The sequence below is a fragment of the Babylonia areolata genome, chromosome 12, assembly GCF_041734735.1.
Source record: "Babylonia areolata isolate BAREFJ2019XMU chromosome 12, ASM4173473v1, whole genome shotgun sequence".
Taxonomy (NCBI): domain Eukaryota; kingdom Metazoa; phylum Mollusca; class Gastropoda; order Neogastropoda; family Buccinidae; genus Babylonia; species Babylonia areolata.
Genome location: NC_134887.1, coordinates 42,884,089 through 42,902,829, shown reverse-complemented (window position 1 = coordinate 42,902,829; position 18,741 = coordinate 42,884,089). Strand labels below are relative to the sequence as shown.

Genomic DNA, 18,741 nt, shown 5'->3' with positions numbered 1-18,741 from the left:
ACAACATTGAAATACTTAGTCTAGTTTTACAGACTGTGTGAAATATGGATTTCCTTTTGTTTTACTTTATTCATTGTATTTCACGAACTCTGAATCTTGTCTCTCTCTGTTTCTGACTCATTTCTGTTTTTCCAGTTTCCCTTTCTTCTCTTCATGCACACAAACACCCTGCAACACACACACACACACACACACACACACACACACACACACATGAACACACACTGTGTACATTGGGCGGGGGTGGGGTGGGGGTATTGTGGGGGTGTTTGTGTGCATGAGGAGAAGGAAGGGAAACTGGAAAAACAGAAACATCACACATTTTCTTTTCTGCCTGAAACAAGAAGTTTGTGTGTGTGCATATATGTACACGTATGCACATTAAATTTGTGCATGTGTGAGAAAAAGAAAGAGAAAGCACTTCGTTAAAAAAACAACAACTTGCTTTCAGTATTAAATCAGATTCACTGTGAAACAACAACAGAAGCTGCCCATGACAAAGGTGCAATGTGGCGATGAAAATTTCCTGTTCAGTCTTACTTCTTGTTTAACTTGAGTTGTGTATCCAGTGTCAATACTGAAATCCCACAGTAACGATCAGTGTCTGATAGATGAGTACTCAAGAATCTGTCACCAAACCCTCACAAGACTCCAGTGTGTCACATGTTACACATATTCTCCTGTGGTTTTACATCTTAAAAAAAACCCAAACAAAAACAACAACCCCCCCCCCCCCCCCCCCCCCACAAAACAAAACAAAAAAAACTGGCAGAAATGTACCTGTCGACCAGTGTAAACATGGGAACCTCACAGACGATGTACTTTTGAGAGGAAGCTGTGTGAAGCTGCAGTAAACATTCAAGTTATCTCAAGAGGAGTGTACATGTGAGAATGCTGCATATCTATTTGCCATAAATGTTGAAGCCTCACAAGAAATGCGTGTGAAAAGAAGAGAAGAAAGAAAACAAAAGAAAAAGAAAGAAACATATTTTGTGTATGAGCTGTACTGCATTGCCTGCATATGGACGGGGAAGCCTCAGTGGAAATGTTGGTGTCAGATTGATGTCGCTGGGCGAAGAAATGCGGAAAATCTGCTCGCAGATCGCATTTCTCCAACATTGTCGATGCGCTGGCGGGGACCCGACAGTTTTCTGATGGCCATCCTATCGTCCCCCTGAGGGGACCCCCCGGTTATTGAATCATGGCGGAAATCTAAGTGCCGTTACACGTTTAATTAATTAATCCCAAGATTGTGGGGCGGCAGTGCAGCCCGGTTTCTGAAAGTAAACAGTGGCAGCATAGAGGGGAGGAAGGGTTGAATGGAGGGGGAGCGGGGGAGTATTGTGAGCGGCTGTTTTGGCTGTCCATTCAGGCAGAAAACGGCCATTGAGCCAGCCGTCTGTTGGAGAAGGTTGGCCATCTTTGTTGTGAGGACGATGGTGAAAGTGGAGAAGGGTGTTTGGGAGTGGGGGGGTGGGGGGGGTGGTGGATAGCGGGGAGGATGGGGAGTGGGGGGGGAGGACAGGGGTGGGTGGAGTGTGGGTGAGTGGTGTGATTTTCGTTTGGTGGTAAGGAGAGCCAATAAGGGAGCAGGAGGAGTGGTAGGGGTGTGGAAGGTGTTAGTATGCTGTTTTGTTACTATTAGGATGGGAAAGAGGGGGGAGAATTAGAGGGGGAACAAAATAGGGGGAGAGGCCAATGATGATACTGAGAATGTGACTGCTTGTGCGTGTGCATATGTGTGTGTGTGTGTGTGTAAGTGTAAGTGTTATCACATCACCTATTAGTAAGGACACCCGTGTAAATAAGAGTTTTGTCAGCATTGTATTTGTGAGTTTCCATGTCTTTGATCTGAAACAAATGTGGACAATAACAGTGATGAACATGGTGTTTTAACAATACACAGTGACAGTATTTGTCACCAGAGGTTATTGACAATGGGCTAAATGATCATTGACATTACTGGGGGGATAAAAGAAAGGGAAAAAAAAGAGGTTAATATCATAGTCTTGTAGCAGTGACACTGACAGTGTTTATGACTAAACATTATTAACAGTGGTATTGTTGATAATTGACTATTGAAAGAAACTTGTAATGCATAGTTTTTAGAGGGTCTGTGCCTCACCTATGTGCAGAGGAGAACACCTCTCTACCTTTTGTCTTTCTTAGTTAGAGCAGCCTAATGTCTGTTTTTCTTTCTTGTAAATGTTGAATGTCATGCAGTATGCCATTTGCACATAGTTTTCACTCATTCACTTCTTGTTCAAAATGCTTAACGGTATTTATGATTGTTGTTCTCCTCGATTCAGTCATATTAACAAATACATCCTTTATCCATTTTTATTTCATGCAACATTTATCATTTCACTTATCAGTCAAGATGAAATGGTCTGTTTTAATAACTTTTATGATACATATTGATCTGTAGTTAAACCAGTGGGTTACAATTGATTTAAAAAAAAAATCTAAATTAAAAACATTTTAAAGAAATGCTTGTTTCTTGTAAGTAAATTCGGGATTCAGTAGCACATCAATATATACATATATATGAAATGGGTCAGTAGATTGATAATGAGATGCATTGTTAGAATATGTGTTCTGGGGAAAAACATATTTTTCATGAAAAATGTGATGAATTCGATAGATGAATGCAGAAGGCAGAACATAAAAAATAAAACTGTGCAATTTTGCAACAATAACAACAACAAAAAAATAACATGAAATGATGAATAAATAATACAACAGATCGCAGAATATTCCACATCTAAGTTCAATGAGGAGAGAGAGAGAGAGAGAGAGAAAAAAAAGGGGGGGGGGGGCACTGCTCTTCCGCAAGAGGACAAGGAGCAGAGAACTGTTCCATGGATCCACAAGGGGCACACAACCATGGGGAGAGGGGGGTGGGGAGGTCTTGTAGGAGGGGAGGGGAGGGGGAGAGGGGGGTGGGGAGGTCTTGTAGGAGGGGAGGGGAGGGGGAGAGGGGGGGATGCAGAAAGACGGATGGGGGCCAAATTCAAATGGATGGTAGTTACAGAGCTGGGGGGGTGGGGGAGGAAGGGATGGGGGGAGGATGGAAGGGAATTCCTCACCCCTGCCCCCCCCCCCCACTCCCCTCCCCCCAGAGGAGGGGCCAGCAAATGGAGTATGAGCATTGTTTACTGAAGTGATCATTAGAATTTAATTGAAAGCAATTGTCTGTTGGGCCCCTGCGGGAGAGGGGGGAGGAGGGAGGGGAAAGAGAGAGGAGGGATGGGGCCACGGGGGGAGGGGGGGGAGCAGGGTCTCAAGGGGAGTATCGGCTTTCCGTTGTTTCTCCTCCCTCCCCTCCTGCTGCTACAACATGGCTGCTGCTGGTTTCCCTTCCTCTTTCCCTCTTTCCCTCCCTCTGTTCTTCCCTCACCGTGCTTTCTCTTCCTCCGCCCCGACCTCCTTCACCTTCCTTTCCCTCTTCCTGCTTTCTCTTTTTTCTTTCTTTCTTTCTTTTCTTTTTTTCTTTTTTTTATTTCAGTTTTATACCCCATCTTGGCTTTGCTGTCCTGTGAGATAGTCTGTTTTGGCTGTTGGACCTGGAATGTTCACATTATTAAACAAGAGGCAAGGCCTTCAAGACTCACTTGTGATACACTTAAAAAAAAAAAAAAAAAATCCAGTCGTTAAATTGTGTTCTGTATTTGTTATTATAAAGCTTTGGGTTTAAAAAAAAGAAAAGAAAAAAAAAAGTCCTACGGCAGATTCGAACCCCGCGTGTTCGGGTGAGAAGAAACTGTCTTAACCAATACACTATCGTGGCTCCTTAACTGACGTTCAAAAATTTAACATTTAAACATGCATTTTTAAAGGGTGATAAATTGATTGCGGTATTCGCAGTGAGAATGCTGTTTAAATCATATTATTCTGGTTTATCTTGGGCATTCAAAAAATCTTTAAGGGCAATTAAAAATTCTTTTTAAGTTTGCGGTAAAGGAGACATGGCTATCCCCACAATCACACTGCAACATTTAGCCGTTTTCTCTGGATCTAGATAGATGTACAAGTTTAGTTACACGGGAATGTACGACATGGTCGATTCAATTTTTCTTTTATGTTCATTCTAGTTTTATAGTTTTAAAGTTGATATGAAAATTGAGTATTTTGTCAAACTAATAACATGTAGAGCCAAATACAAGTACTTCTAAACGTTGTATGAAGTGAAAAGGACTTCATTTTGAGAAAAGTCAAGACTGGAAATTTTTACGTTTCATCAAGGGTATTAACTCTCATGGTTTATTATTTTTAACTGTGAAGTCCAACTGATTTTGCTGATATTTTTATGGCAGTTTGGGGCATAATCCAGTAAGTGTTGAGGAGTTCACAAATGTTTCTCTGAATAAATATTTAACTGTCTCCTTCTCCAACTTTCCATCACATGTTATCATGTATTGACGATTGAATATAGGATTGAACGGGCAGGTCAACAACTTGAAACAAAATGGTGTCGTTCGCGTTCGAAGAATATGAGCACGTGCTTTGAATGTGTATAAATATGTGTACACAATTGATTTTGCTCATGACCTTCAGGGCTCAGCCAGTAGATCTATAAAGTCCACTTGTAGTACTGATTTTAGTATTTTCCGAAAAAGACCTCTTGGGCGAATGAACATAGTGAAAGACCTGTACACTGAGAGTAAAACACACAAGCTTTTTATGTATTGAGTATAATTTCAAAATGTAATGTTTGAGATGAGAAAGATCAGTTTAAAGCAAATTAACCCCCCTAGCTTTGATAACAGATTAATTTCCCTTTTTTACTATCTGCAGCAAAGACATGTACCAGAAATATAACTTCCATGCTTAGCAAAAGAAGTTCCTGTTTGAACAAAAAATGATAAAAATGACTGCTCTTGTTGTTGTGTCAGAATATCAGATCAAAGTGCCAAGTTTAGAGAATAAAAAAATTTATAAATATAACAGTAAATCCAGTTTGCATATAATTTGGCTTCTTTTTTTTTCTTTTCTTTCTTTTTTTTGTTTTGTGCCCATCCCAGAGGTGCAATATTGTTTTAAACAAGATGACTGGAAAGAACTGAATTTTTCCTATTTTTATGCCAAATTTGCAGAGAAAATGGCAATGTTAAAGTTTACCACAGACACACAGACACAGACACACACACTCGCACACACACACACACACGCACACACACATACACACACAGACAACGGAACACCGGGTTAAAACATAGACTAACTTTGTTTACACAAGTGAGTCAAAAATGGATTTAAAATTTTTTAAAATTTTTATTTTACATTTTGTTTTCTTTGTTGCGGGGTAGGGGTGGTGGTGTTGAGTGTAGGGGAGGGAGAGGGTGTGGAAACCTTCCTTTCTGTGTATGTGTGACGGGTGCTGTGGCTGGATGGTTATCATATCAAAGCCTTAGGACTTTTATCATTTGAGGTTCCTGGGTTTGAATCACGGTTGCTAGCGATTGGTGGGTTAGATTTTTTTCTCCCAGGTCCCAACATATATGCAGACCTGCTGGTTTCTGAATCCTTTTGTTGTGTATGGACAGAAAATCTAACACATTGTGCCATACGCAGGTTAAAGACATGATGATCCATGTCAGTGTTCAGTGGGTTATGGAAACATGAAATTTCCCAGCATGTATATTACTGGAAATGAAGCATGGCTCCGCCTGCAAGGCAAGGTAATAACAGTTAAACTCATAAAGTATAAACGCCCACTGACTTTATATGAGCGAATGTGTGAGCTGCAGTCCAGGAAGCCAGGAGTGTTCTGTCTTGTTTAAAATCAAATATATGTATGTCTCCTTATCTGGCTATAGTGCTGTGAATAAATGCATACGTTTTTCTTTAGCCGCTCTTTTCTTGATTTTTTTTTTTCTTACAGCTATATTTCACCTTGTTCTCTTGCACTTTGAATCTTAAATACAGTTGTTTTCCTTTATAGTTTGATTTAAAAAAAATTACACTCACACACAGAGAGGCACATGAGCATATGTACACACACATACATATGTATCTGTGCACATGTATTGTATTGTATTTCTCTTTTTGTCACAACAGATTTCTCTGTGTGAAATTCAGGGGTGCTCTCCCCAGGGAGAGCACGTCGCTACACTACAGCACCACCCATTTTTTGTATTTTTTCCTGTGTGCAGTTTTATTTATTTTCCCAATCAAAGTGGATTTTTGTATAGAATTTTGCCAGGAACAACCTTTTTGTTGCCGTGCCTTCTCGGTTTATTGTCTCATCCGAATGACTAGCATCCAGACCACCACTCAAGGTCTAGTGGAGGGTGAGAAAATATTGGCGGCTGAGCCGTGATTTGAACCAGCGCACTCAGATTCTCTTGCTTCCTAGGCAGACGCGTTACCTGTAGGCCATCACTCCATGTATTGTTTGCATTCTGTGCATGTCATAAAGCGGGGAGGGGTGGGGATTGGGGAGAAAGCATGAGCATTTTCATTTACTTTGCAAAGTGACTTTTAAGTGACTCTTCATGGAAGATTGTTATATTCATTAATTCACATCCATTTTGTTTTCTGCAGGTATGTGTTGTATTCATTATTAGTTCACATCCGTTTTGTTTTGCTGCAGGTATGAGAAACATAGTTCTGACATCAGACTGATCAAGGAAAAGGTAAGTGTGTGTGTGTGCGCGTGCATTGTCACAGTCATGTGTTATGTGGTTTCTGACTGTAAATGGTGTGTGACAGCAAGGACAAGTCTGTTTTTTTAATATTTGTGTGTGACTTATGTGGTGTTTGTGACAGGTATGTGGTTTGTGTTATGTGATGTGTGGCGTGGTTTATGACTGTGGTGTGTGACAGAATGAGAACAAGGTTGTCTCTTTTTAAATGTGGGCATGTGACAGTTATCAGGTGTGAATGGCAGATATTGTATGTACGTCACAGTACTGCAAGTGTTGTGTGGTTTGTGACAGATGATGGTGTGTTATGAAGTGAGGAAAAAGTCTGCCTCTCTCTAAACGCTATCAAATAATAATAACGATTAGTTCATTTTTATTGTATTAATGTAGTGCCAAATCAAATACATTTTGCTGGAAGCGCTTTACGGGACAATAGTTCCAGTAAGAATACATCAGTGCCAGACACCTTCTGTCGAAACGTGTCATCCATCAAACATCAAAATGTCACGCTGATGTCTAGTTGCTGTGTGTGTGTGTGTGTGTGTGTGTGTGTGTGTGTGTGTGTGTGTGTGTGTGTGACAGAGGGAGGACAAGGGAGACCACAAGCCCCCCAACTCTCCCCCTCCCTCCTCTGAGGCGGCGGCGGCCTCACCGGCCCAGGAGTCGGCTGAAGCCCCCACCTCCTCCACCACCACTGCTGCAGCCACGGCATCAACGGCACAGCACTACGACGAGATCGCTAATGGCTACAGGTATGGGACGCTTGGCTTGTATCACACATTGTCATTAGCTTACGGCTGGGCCATCAGCATAGTGAGAGCTGTATGATCAGTGGTGTCTCCACCACAGTGGGAATTCTTCTTTTACAACCTAGTCTTTTGTGAAGGACCATGGTTTATATCAGAGATTGTCATAAGCTTACAGCTGGGCCAACAGCAAAGTGAGAGCTGTATGATCAGTGGTGTCTCCACCACAGTGGGAATTCTTCTTTTACAACCTAGTCTTTTGTGAAGGACCATGGTTTATATCAGAGATTGTCATAAGCTTACAGCTGGGCCAACAGCAAAGTGAGAGCTACATGATCAGTGCTTTCTCCACCGTAATGGGAATTCTTTTACTGCTTAGTCTTTTTTGTGAAGGACCATGACTCTCAAAGTAGGAGGCAAGATTGCACTGGCTCTGAGCGCTGCAGCCTTGGGGGGCTAGTTACTAGTTGGCCTTCGGGTACCATCCTGAGGCTGACTGTCCTAAAAAAAAAGCCCTCTTGGCCTAGAGAGTGGTGATGTAACTTGGGCAAAACTCTCTCTGTTATAGTACAATTTGGAGCCTAGCTAGTTGGTCCAGCAGTTGCCTCTTGTGCTGTTGTGATGGTCCAAGTCAGACATGACAATCATGCAGGTACAGGGACCATGGTGCAGTGTGGTCACTCAGAGGGGGGCTGTTTTTGTGCTGACCTTTCAACATTGTTTTAGGTCCTTTTCAGCTGGTTCTTAGAAGTGACCGGTGTTCAATCCTATGAAACTGCGCCCTTGCAGTTGGCTGGGCTGTATGCAACATTGTTTGGTTTGGGTGCTGTTGTAGTGGTGGTTTGTTTTGAATTATGCTTTACTGTTTGTTTGTTTGGAAATGTGTTTTTGTTATGGTGTATGGATGGGAATATTTTTGTATTGTACCAATTGGCATTCTGGTGATATGGAAAAAACGTTCCCCCCCTTTGTTTTAGTTTGCTTTTGTATTAACTTGAGCATCCCCTGTGTTCTGGCCTCATACTCTTCAGTGTTACAAAAATCAGTGATTCCCACCCATGTGTACTAGTGGAGTTGTGTCTTGTACTTTATATATATATATATAAATTTTTTTTTTTTTAATTTACACACTGGAAATTCTTCCTCTTTTCTATTGCTCTTTTTGTTTGTCTTGCCTTCCTCTTTTACTTTTCTAGCTTTGCTGGTCCATTCACCAAATTATTATTATTATTTTATTTTATTTTTTTTTGTAGGAAACATTGGATTATTTTTGTCCTTTTTTTCTGAACTTGATAATTTTGCACTCTGTGTTGTCTTCTTTTTGGAGCCTATGATCAGCGAGTTGCCGGCTGGCTTAAAATTTTTTTCTATGTCTGTTATTTTATGTATATGTATAATTATGTTTGTATTCAGTTACTTTTTTTTATTTAGATACTTTAGTGAAAAATTGGGAATGGTCAACATCAGAGGCCTGTCCTGGGTTTCTTTGAAACTAAAGTGCCAAAAGGGACCGTGCTTCAACAGTGAAGTAAGAGACAGTTCCTTGAAGGAATGCAAGAAAGTGAAATGTGTCCAAATGCAAAGAAAAAAAAGACAATATATGTCACCGTCTGCTGCAGAAATACTTTATAATAGATTAAAGAAAGGGAAAAGTAAAAAAAAAAAAAAAGTGTTTGGAATTGCATAAGAAATGTGTGGGTTTTGTTTTTGGTTATGAAACTGTAGTTGACACACGCTTTCCTCTCTGTCTCAGCATCTGAATATTCCTCTCTGCTGCTGAAAATATTCTGTTGGAAGTCTGTTCTGGGATTGGCAGATCTGGTTTTGTGCTTGAATGTGACTGTACTTGAGCCCAGAGATGCCAACTGTTACGATTTAGCTGTATTTTGTTAACGCTCAATTGTGGTTTGTTTTGACATTACACCAGCGTCAAAATTGTTCTGACGAGTTACTTTTCGACTACATAGCATGATTACCTGCTTTCCTGTCTTCACATTACCCAGACGCTCTAGACCTATCGATCATGAGGCCACAGCAGTCACTACTAACCTTTGTCTCGTGTGATGATGCTCAGTTGATTGCGTGTATGTTTGCATTGAATCAGCATTGAGTGGACCAGTCGACTTAATTGTTCGCCCAAACAAGAGAGAATGGGGCTAAATCAAGTTGCGTCATTGTCAGACAAGAGTCTATGCCCGATGAATTAAGCTTTGTATGTTTGCTGATGTGGCTCCAGAGTCCAAGTGTTCCTACCACATTCAGAATGTTCCTTACAAATTTCCTGATTGTTCCTACAAACACTTGACAGGGATCGGCACCTCTGTGAGCCAGGTTTTCTTTGCAGAAAACAAAAAAAGTATAATAATTAAGTCAAGAAATAAATGAATACATAAGGTGACTGTTGCTTTGCCATGCTGCAGGACGTGCCTTCGCTACTTCTTACCCCCACAGTGGGTCATGGACAAGGAGACCATCTCACAGATGACCCTGCAAGAACTGGCAGACTTTCCGTTGGATGATTTCTTTGATCATTATGAACGTGGCCTTAGGAAGGTGAGTACTGAAGAAAAATTCACCGCAGTGTGCTGGTTGGTTATAGATCTTAATTATCATAAATCAGCATGATTTTCCTCATCATTGTCATAATAAACCAGCATTATCTTTCTCATCGTTGTCATAAATAAACATTATCTTCCTGATCGTTGTCATAAACCAGCATTATCTTTCTTATTGTCATAAACAAACATTATCTTCCTCATCATGGTCATAATAAACCACCATTATCTTCCTCATTATTGTCATGATAAACCACTGTTATCTTCCTCATCATTGTCATAAGCCAGCATTATCTTCCTCATCATTGTCATAAGCCACCATTATCTTCCTCATCATTGTCATAATAAACCATTATCTTCCTCGTCATTGTCATGATAAACCACCATTATCTTCCCAATTATTGTCATGATAAACCACCATTATCTTCTTCATCATTGTCATAATAAACCACTATTATCTTTCTCATCATTGTCATAATAAACCACCATTATCTTCCTCGTCATTGTCATGATAAACCACCATTATTTTCCCCATTATTGTCATGATAAACCACTGTTATCTTCCTCATCATTGTCATAATAAACCACTATTATCTTTCTCATCATTGTCATAATAAACCACCATTATCTTCCCCATTATTGTAATGATAAACCACCATTATCTTCCTCATCATTGTCATGATAAACCACCATTATCTTCCTCCTCATTGTCATAATAAACCACCGTTGTCTTCCTCATCATTGTCATAAACCAGCATTATCTTCCTCATCACTGTCATAATAAACCACCATTATCTTCCTCGCCATTGTCATGATAAACCATTATCTTCCTCATCATTGTCATAAACGACCGTTATCTTCCTTATCATTGTCATAAACCACCATTATCTTCCTCATCATTGTCATAAACCACCATTATCTTCCTCATCATTGTCATAAACCACCATTATTTTCCTGATCTTTGTTGTAGACCAGCATGATCTCCCTCATCATTGTCATAACTCATCATCATCATTTCCATTATCATTATCAGATGCGTGGTTCTGTGTGGTTTGCAGCTTGTCAGCAATTTCCAAGCGGAAGCGACGGCCCAGAAGCAGGAGGCGGAGAACTCAAAGGCCAAGCTGGCTTCCGTTCGGAAATTGATTGCCAAGCTTTTGAAATCAACAAATGAAGTAAGTAGAACAGACTTGTTGATTTCCTGCCTGGTTTTGTTTTCGATTCTTATACAAGACATGAAAGAAAGTAGGTGTGACGTGTTTGAATGTGTGTGTGTGTGTGTGTGTGTGTGTGTGTGTGGTTAGGTGACCATAGTGCTTGCAGACTACTTTTTGTACTTGTTAGTCGTATAGGATTTCAGGCATGTGTGTTGCACTGTATGCTGGAGACGTCTGTACTTGTTATTTTAAAAGGGTTTTATGCATATTTGGTCAGTGTTCTTTCTCTTTGCATGGCCCAACTGTGTGAGCATGTGTGTGTGAGAGAGAGAGTGTGTATGTTTACCCAATTTTGTAAAGTGTTTAGAGCCCAATTCTAATAGGTGCTATATAAATTCTGCATGCAGGTTACGTTCGTACTTGTTTAGGCATGTATTGCACTGTATGCTGGGGATGTCTGTACTTGTTATCTCAAAGGGCTGTAGTCAGTCCAGGCATGTGTTGTACAGTTTCTAGGGGACGTTCATACTTAGAGGGTGTAAGTATGGCTTTGACGTCTCGGGGGCTGCCCCCCCCCCCTATTCCTTCTCCCGTAAGGAGTGGAATATGTATGAAGGAGAATAACAAGTCTGGTCAGTCAAGCAGTGGGGGTGTGGGGGTCAGGAAGGGATGCTGACGTGGACGGACAGCACTTAATGCCCACTCACAAATCAATGAACGGCATATCCCACTGCTAGCCTCTTCCCTCTCCCCGGCCCCCTCATTCCATGATCGCCAGCAGTCTACGTACCACCACCCTCCCCCCTTCCAAATCACCCGCCTCCCCAACCCCCTTCCACCCCCACTCCCAGTGCCTGCCCCTTGTTGCACGACTCCCAGGAGCCTACCCCCCCCCACACCCAGTCCTCCCCCTTTACCCCCCCTCTCCAGCTAGAGGCTGTTGGGTCTAATGGACAGTCCACAGTGTTGGCTGTTCTTGCTGACCTTTTGGTGTCGTCTAGCATTTTCCTGTTGCTCTCTTTGTTTTTTCTTGGGTTAGCCATTGGGGTAGTGGGGGTAGTGGAGGGTTCGGGGGGGTGGGGGGGGGATGTGGCTTGAGCATGTTGCTTCTGTTGTTGTTTCTGTTGTTGTGGGTTTTCATTTTGTGTGTCTCCCTCCTTCTGTCTTTTTTTCATGTTTGTTCTTTGCCCCCGGGTCAGTTTACTGCAGGGAGTTTTAACATGGTAGGGCAGAGTCTTGTTTTTATTTTTATTTTTATTTTTTTAATTTTTTTTTTTAAATAAAGAAAGTCAGTGGCAGTGTGTTCCTGTTATGAAAATCAGAGTTGTGGCAGTGTGCTTGTGTTCTAAGATCAATTAAAAAGTCAGTGGTAGTGTGCTAGTGTCATAAAATCAGCTAATTGAATAGCTATGTGCTTAATGATAATAATCATCATCATGATAAAAGTAAGCGCTTATTCATTGCTTTTTGTCAAATAGAGCTCAAAGTGCTTTGCATGTGCAAAAACTCTTGACTATAAGTGATGAATGGATAGAATAAATCAGTTTACACAAACTACAGACATATGACACAACTCGTCCATCTCACTTGCTCACACACACACACACACACACACACACACACACACACACACACATTTAAGATTGAAAATGAGACAATTTAGTATAAAGATACTGTTAAGTTTTTAGGATTGATGCTTACTTCAAAACTAACTTGGAATAGCCATATTGAATATATAATAACAAAAGCAAGAAAATCTTTAAACTTACTCAAAATTGTGAGTAAACAATACTGGGGAGAAGATAAATGATTTTGAAACATTTATCATCATCATTTATAATTTTGAGTAAACAGTACTGGGGACAAGATAAACGATTTTGAAACATTTATCATCATCACTTATTCGATCAAAAACTATCCTATGGACAAGAAGCCTTTTTCAATGCTCCAAAATATTTGCTAAAGAAACTTCAAAGCATAGACTGTAAAGCATATGGACTTGCCCTTGGTGTACCTTTCCATGCATCAACCCGCGGAACATACAAAGAAATAGGAGTACTACCTCTAGATGAATACCGAAACCTCACATGTGCTAAATACGTATTGAGAAGCTCAACAACTGAAAATTATACATCAGAGGAAGTAAAAATTACATCAGAAAACAACTTCCCCAAAAGAGCTAAAAACATATCTTATTTAACACCCATGGGCACGTTTGTGTCAAACCTGTTCGAAAAGTCTGAAATTAATTCAGATGACGTAGACACACAGAAGACCGTAAGTCCATACCCCATATGGGAGATGGATAAAGCACATTTTGATGTTAATCATACTAACATTAAAAAGAATGAAAATCTGAATATCATGGCAATGGAAGTCCGAGTACACCTTCAAAATAGATACTGTGATCATTTACAGATCTACACAGACGGCTCACTATTAGACAGTGACCAAGCAGGTTCAGCTTTCGTTATACAAAAACTGAAAACAGAAAGATCATACTATATTGGTAAAAATTGTTCAATATTCACTGCTGAACTTATTGCTGTTCTAATGGCTCTGAATCATATTCTTGATCTTCCAATTTGCCTTCTACAAGTCTTGTTTTGCATTGATTCCAGATCTGTATTATGTGCTTTAAACTCATCAAATTGTAAGAACAAATCCAAAATCATAATAGAAATCAGCCACATTTTGTATCTTTAAAGCTTGAAAGGAACACATATTACGTTTTGCTGGGTTCCTTCACATCTTGATATTCTCCACAATGAATGGGCTGACAGGGCTGCTAGAAAAGGTGCCAAAAAATGAACAGGGAACCATAGAACTTTATGTGCCTCTGTCTGTACAAGAGGGTTGTCAAATACTAGAAAAAACATTGTGGAAGAAAGTCAGAGAATTATACCAGGAAAACGGCAAAGCTTTAAACCATAGTGTAATTAATGTTCAACAACCGGGAACTATCAGTCAGTCAAATACATACAGTAATTCAGTAAGATTAAAGCAGATTCATACATTATCAAACAGGATAAAACTGAATGCTTTTATAACTAAGTTCAGCAAAGATGTCAGATGCATATGTGGAGAACATATATCTAGCAACCATGTAATATTCGAATGTCAGAATCTAAAATGTTTTTTGCCAGACTTCAGCAAAAGTTCATTTGAATGTGTTATTTACAATTCCAATGTTACTGGTTGTTGCAGAAGGTTTACTACGTAGTCCTATATGACATTGGTTATAGTTGTTTGATGTTGGCGTTTATAACGTTTCCATTTTCCCTAGCGTTGTCTCTTTCTATTCACCCTCCACACATACACACACTTGCACAACCCCTACCCCCACGTTTTTTTGCTTTTTTTTTTTGTCTTGTTTTGTTTTGTTTTATTTTGTTTTTTTGGTCTAATATCACTTCAAGTGGAAAGACGTTAAACTGAAGACGACGACGACACACACACACACACACACAAAAACATACACTCACACACACATGCACACGCACATTTAAAAGCACGCAAGCAGGAAAACACACACACACACACACACACACACACACGCAAGAGCACACACACACACACACGCGCAAGAGCACACACACACGCACACACACACTCTAGTCCTGTTTCTCACAACACGGAGTGATGTTGCAGGAGTTTGACATTGACCCTGACGCCGACGGAGACCAGGTGGACGAACTGTTGTCCATGTGTGTGCGTCAAGCCCTCCAGTCATAGAGCCGGTCACCACGGCGATCACCTGATGCCTTCTTGGCCCTCTTTTCTTCCTTACCCTCTAACAGCCAAGGGTTGAAGATTTCTTACCTGTTGGAAAAGATATGAGACTGGTTGGGAACGTGTTCTGATCAGTTGGAAAGGTGTTTGACCCTGTTAGAAACGTGTCCGATCAGTTGGAAAGGTGTCTGACCTGTTAGAAACTTGGCTGACTCGTTGGAAAGGTGTCTGACCTGTTAGAAACTTGTCTGACTGGTTGGAAAGGTGTCTGACCTGTTAGAAACTTGTCTGACTGGTTGGAAAGGTGTCTGACCTGTTAGAAACGTGTCCGATCAGTTGGAAAGGTGTCTGACCTGTTAGAAACTTGTCTGACTGGTTGGAAAGGTGTCTGACCTGTTAGAAACTTGTCTGACTGGTTGGAAAGGTGTCTGACCTGTTAGAAACGTGTCTGACTGGTTGGAAAGGTGTCTGACCTGTTAGAAACTTGTCTGACTGGTTGGAAAGGTGTCTGACCTGTTAGAAACTTGTCTGACTGGTTGGAAAGGTGTCTGACCTGTTAGAAACGTGTCTGACTCGTTGGAAAGGTGTCTGACCTGTTAGAAACTTGTCTGACTGGTTGGAAAGGTGTCTGACCTGTTAGAAACTTGTCTGACTGGTTGGAAAGGTGTCTGACCTGTTAGAAACGTGTCCGATCAGTTGGAAAGGTGTCTGACCTGTTAGAAACTTGTCTGACTGGTTGGAAAGGTGTCTGACCTGTTAGAAACTTGTCTGACTGGTTGGAAAGGTGTCTGACCTGTTAGAAACTTGTCTGACTGGTTGGAAAGGTGTCTGACCTGTTAGAAACGTGTCCGATCAGTTGGAAAGGTGTCTGACCTGTTAGAAACATGTCTGACTGGTTGGAAAGGTGTCTGACCTGTTAGAAACTTGTCTGACTGGTTGGAAAGGTGTCTGACCTGTTAGAAACGTGTCCGATCAGTTGGAAAGGTGTCTGACCTGTTAGAAACATGTCTGACTGGTTGGAAAGGTGTCTGACCTGTTAGAAACATGTCTGACTGGTTGGAAAGGTGTCTGACCTGTTAGAAACTTGTCTGACTGGTTGGAAAGGTGTCTGACCTGTTAGAAACTTGTCTGACTGGTTGGAAAGGTGTCTGACCTGTTAGAAACTTGTCTGACTGGTTGGAAAGGTGTCTGACCTGTTAGAAACATGTCTGACTGGTTGGAAAGGTGTCTGACCTGTTAGAAACATGTCTGACTGGTTGGAAAGGTGTCTGCCCTGTTAGAAACATGTCTGACTGGTTGGAAAGGTGTCTGCCCTGTTAGAAACTTGTCTGACTGGTTGGAAAGGTGTCTGACCTGTTAGAAACTTGTCTGACTGGTTGGAAAGGTGTCTGACCTGTTAGAAACTTGTCTGACTGGTTGGAAAGGTGTCTGACCTGTTAGAAACATGTCTGACTGGTTGGAAAGGTGTCTGACCTGTTAGAAACATGTCTGACTGGTTGGAAAGGTGTCTGACCTGTTAGAAACATGTCTGACTGGTTGGAAAGGTGTCTGACCTGTTAGAAACTTGTCTGACTGGTTGGAAAGGTGTCTGACCTGTTAGAAACTTGTCTGACTGGTTGGAAAGGTGTCTGACCTGTTAGAAACATGTCTGACTGGTTGGAAAGGTGTCTGACCTGTTAGAAACATGTCTGACTGGTTGGAAAGGTGTCTGACCCCTTGAAAAGATGCCTGACCTGTTAGAAACTTATGATCTGTTGGAAACTTGTCTGACCAGTTGGGAACTTGTAATGACTGGTTGAAAAGTTGTCCAACCAGTTGGAAAGTTGTCTGGCATGTTGGAAAGTTGTCTGACTTTCTGGAAAGTTGTCTGGCATGTTGGAAAGTTGCCTGGCTTGCTGGAAAGTTGCCTGACTTGCTGGAAAGTTGTCAGACCTGTTGGAAACGTCCGACCAGTTAGAAAGGCATCTTGTGTTCAATCAGAGGGATTGATGTTGGCTGCGTTTGTGGTCATGGTGGTCGAATGGAATTTGGAAATGAAGAAATTTTGTGGCCCGCTTACAACAAACATGTGATAATACATGCTGTGACTGGGACCGGGCAGTGTGTGTGTGTGTGTGCATGCACCATGTCAGTTTGTGCATGCCATACAGTTTGCTGCTGTGGAAAAACCCATCATGTGATTGGTGTTGCTGCCATGGATTTTGCGTGTGTGTGGTAGCTGGCTGCTTTCCGATTGATGTCAACTCAACCGGAACATGAATTCCAGTGTCCATTACTGAGGGAGGCGGGGGTGGTTGGGAGAAAGTGGTTGATGCTGTGGTGTGGTGAATGTGTTCCTGTGCTCAACCGTGGAGTGCCACACACCTGATGGGGCCTTCCACTGGACGTTGGCTCCGCTGACTTCATACGGGTGTGACAAGTTCCAGCCAGGGAAGTGAGCACGCACATACACACACCCACACACTGCTGTGTACTGCGTGTAACGGTTCATTGTGATGCGTGTCAGCGCATGCCGTATCAGCTGTGGTGGTGAATGGGGGAGGGAATTTGGGGGGGCTTTTGTGCTTGGGAGTGAGTGTTCATCAGTGCCCTGCCCCTGTCGAGATCTGCAGGGTTTTTGTGGGGGGCTTTTGTGCTTGGGAGTGAGTGTTGATCAGTGCCCTGCCCCTGTCGAGATTTGCAGGGTTTTTGTGGGTGGATGGAGATTTGTTTTTGGAACATATGTATATGCTGCAGATAGAGAGAGTGTTGGTATGTGAATGTGTGTGAGTGGGAAGGGGGTAGGGTGTGTGAATGTGTGTGTAAGAGTGTGTGTGTGAGTCAGACTGAGTGTGTGTGTGTATGCATGTGTGTGTGAGTGTGTGTACTATGTGAGTGTATTGTGGGTGACCGAAAGCAAGGATGATCAAGAACAGGTCAGAGAACTTACACAACAGCTTGACCAGAACCAACCAACCAACCATTATTCTGAGATTTTGGGGGTGGGGGGGAGGTCACTGCTGACAGCCAAGTGTTATGCAAAGCTGACAGTGATTCTTCTGTGACGTGACTTGTGAATTCTTAATGTTAATCGAGAGAAGCCTGCAGCATATCAATTTGAGGCTTCTTCTTTATTTCTTTTTTGTTTCCTTCACAAAACACTCCTCTGCACATAGTTTTATTTTTGCATGGGAGTTGATTCAATGATTTTTAATACTGTTCAATATGAACTCATCAGTCTTTTTTTTTTTAATTCATGTGTAAATACCATACACTTTTTATCTGTTTAAAAAAAATAAAAATTATATGTGTAAACAACATGACTTTGTTGGGTTTTTTTAATTGTAATAAACTGTCTTTGTATATGCTTTCTGTAATAACATTAACATTGGGACACAAAAAATGAAAATCTTTGCAGAAGTTTGAATTTTTTGCTGTTTATTAAAAACATGTGTCATGTAGTTGCACAGGACAAGACAGGTGCAAATTGTCTTTCTTTTTCATACACCTTGGTTTAAAAAAAAAAAGCAGAAGAAAAGTGGTTTAAAGACCATAATTCTCTTTCATAGAAAGGTTTTTGTATTCGCTGTGAATAGTTGTGTTTTGTTGTTGTTGCTGTTGTTGTTTCCTTGTTTTCTTTCTGGTTTGCTTTTTGGACTTTCCTTCCTTGTTGATGCTGGTGATGTGTGTCAAAGGTGCTACCTGTCAGGCTTGTCTGTGTACTCATTTGTATGTTGTTTTTTAGGTGGTTTTTTATTATTTTTTTTTAATAGTTTTTTGGGGAAACATAATGTCTGTCTCACCAACTGTGCATTTATCATCAGTGAGAGGAAAAAGATATTAAAGGACATCTTGATCTGTAACTTGAAAAACAGTTGTTTCAAAACAAGTGATACGAAGAATTTCTTGGAGGAGCGGGAAGTGT

At 41.2% G+C, this 18,741-nt stretch overlaps 1 protein-coding gene across 1 annotated transcript in view; it reads left to right on the top strand.

The window, feature by feature from the left end:
* LOC143288647 (ATPase MORC2-like) overlaps window positions 1–15,062 on the top strand; it is a 73,420-nt gene extending 58,358 nt beyond the window's left edge. The window contains exons 26-30 of the mRNA XM_076597315.1: window positions 6,596–6,638; window positions 7,230–7,399; window positions 9,814–9,946; window positions 11,007–11,123; window positions 14,757–15,062. Of these exons, the coding sequence (XP_076453430.1) occupies window positions 6,596–6,638; window positions 7,230–7,399; window positions 9,814–9,946; window positions 11,007–11,123; window positions 14,757–14,840 (547 nt within the window). The 3' untranslated portion in view covers window positions 14,841–15,062. The remainder of the gene's footprint in view (window positions 1–6,595; window positions 6,639–7,229; window positions 7,400–9,813; window positions 9,947–11,006; window positions 11,124–14,756) is intronic.
* Window positions 15,063–18,741: the final 3,679 nt, after the last annotated feature.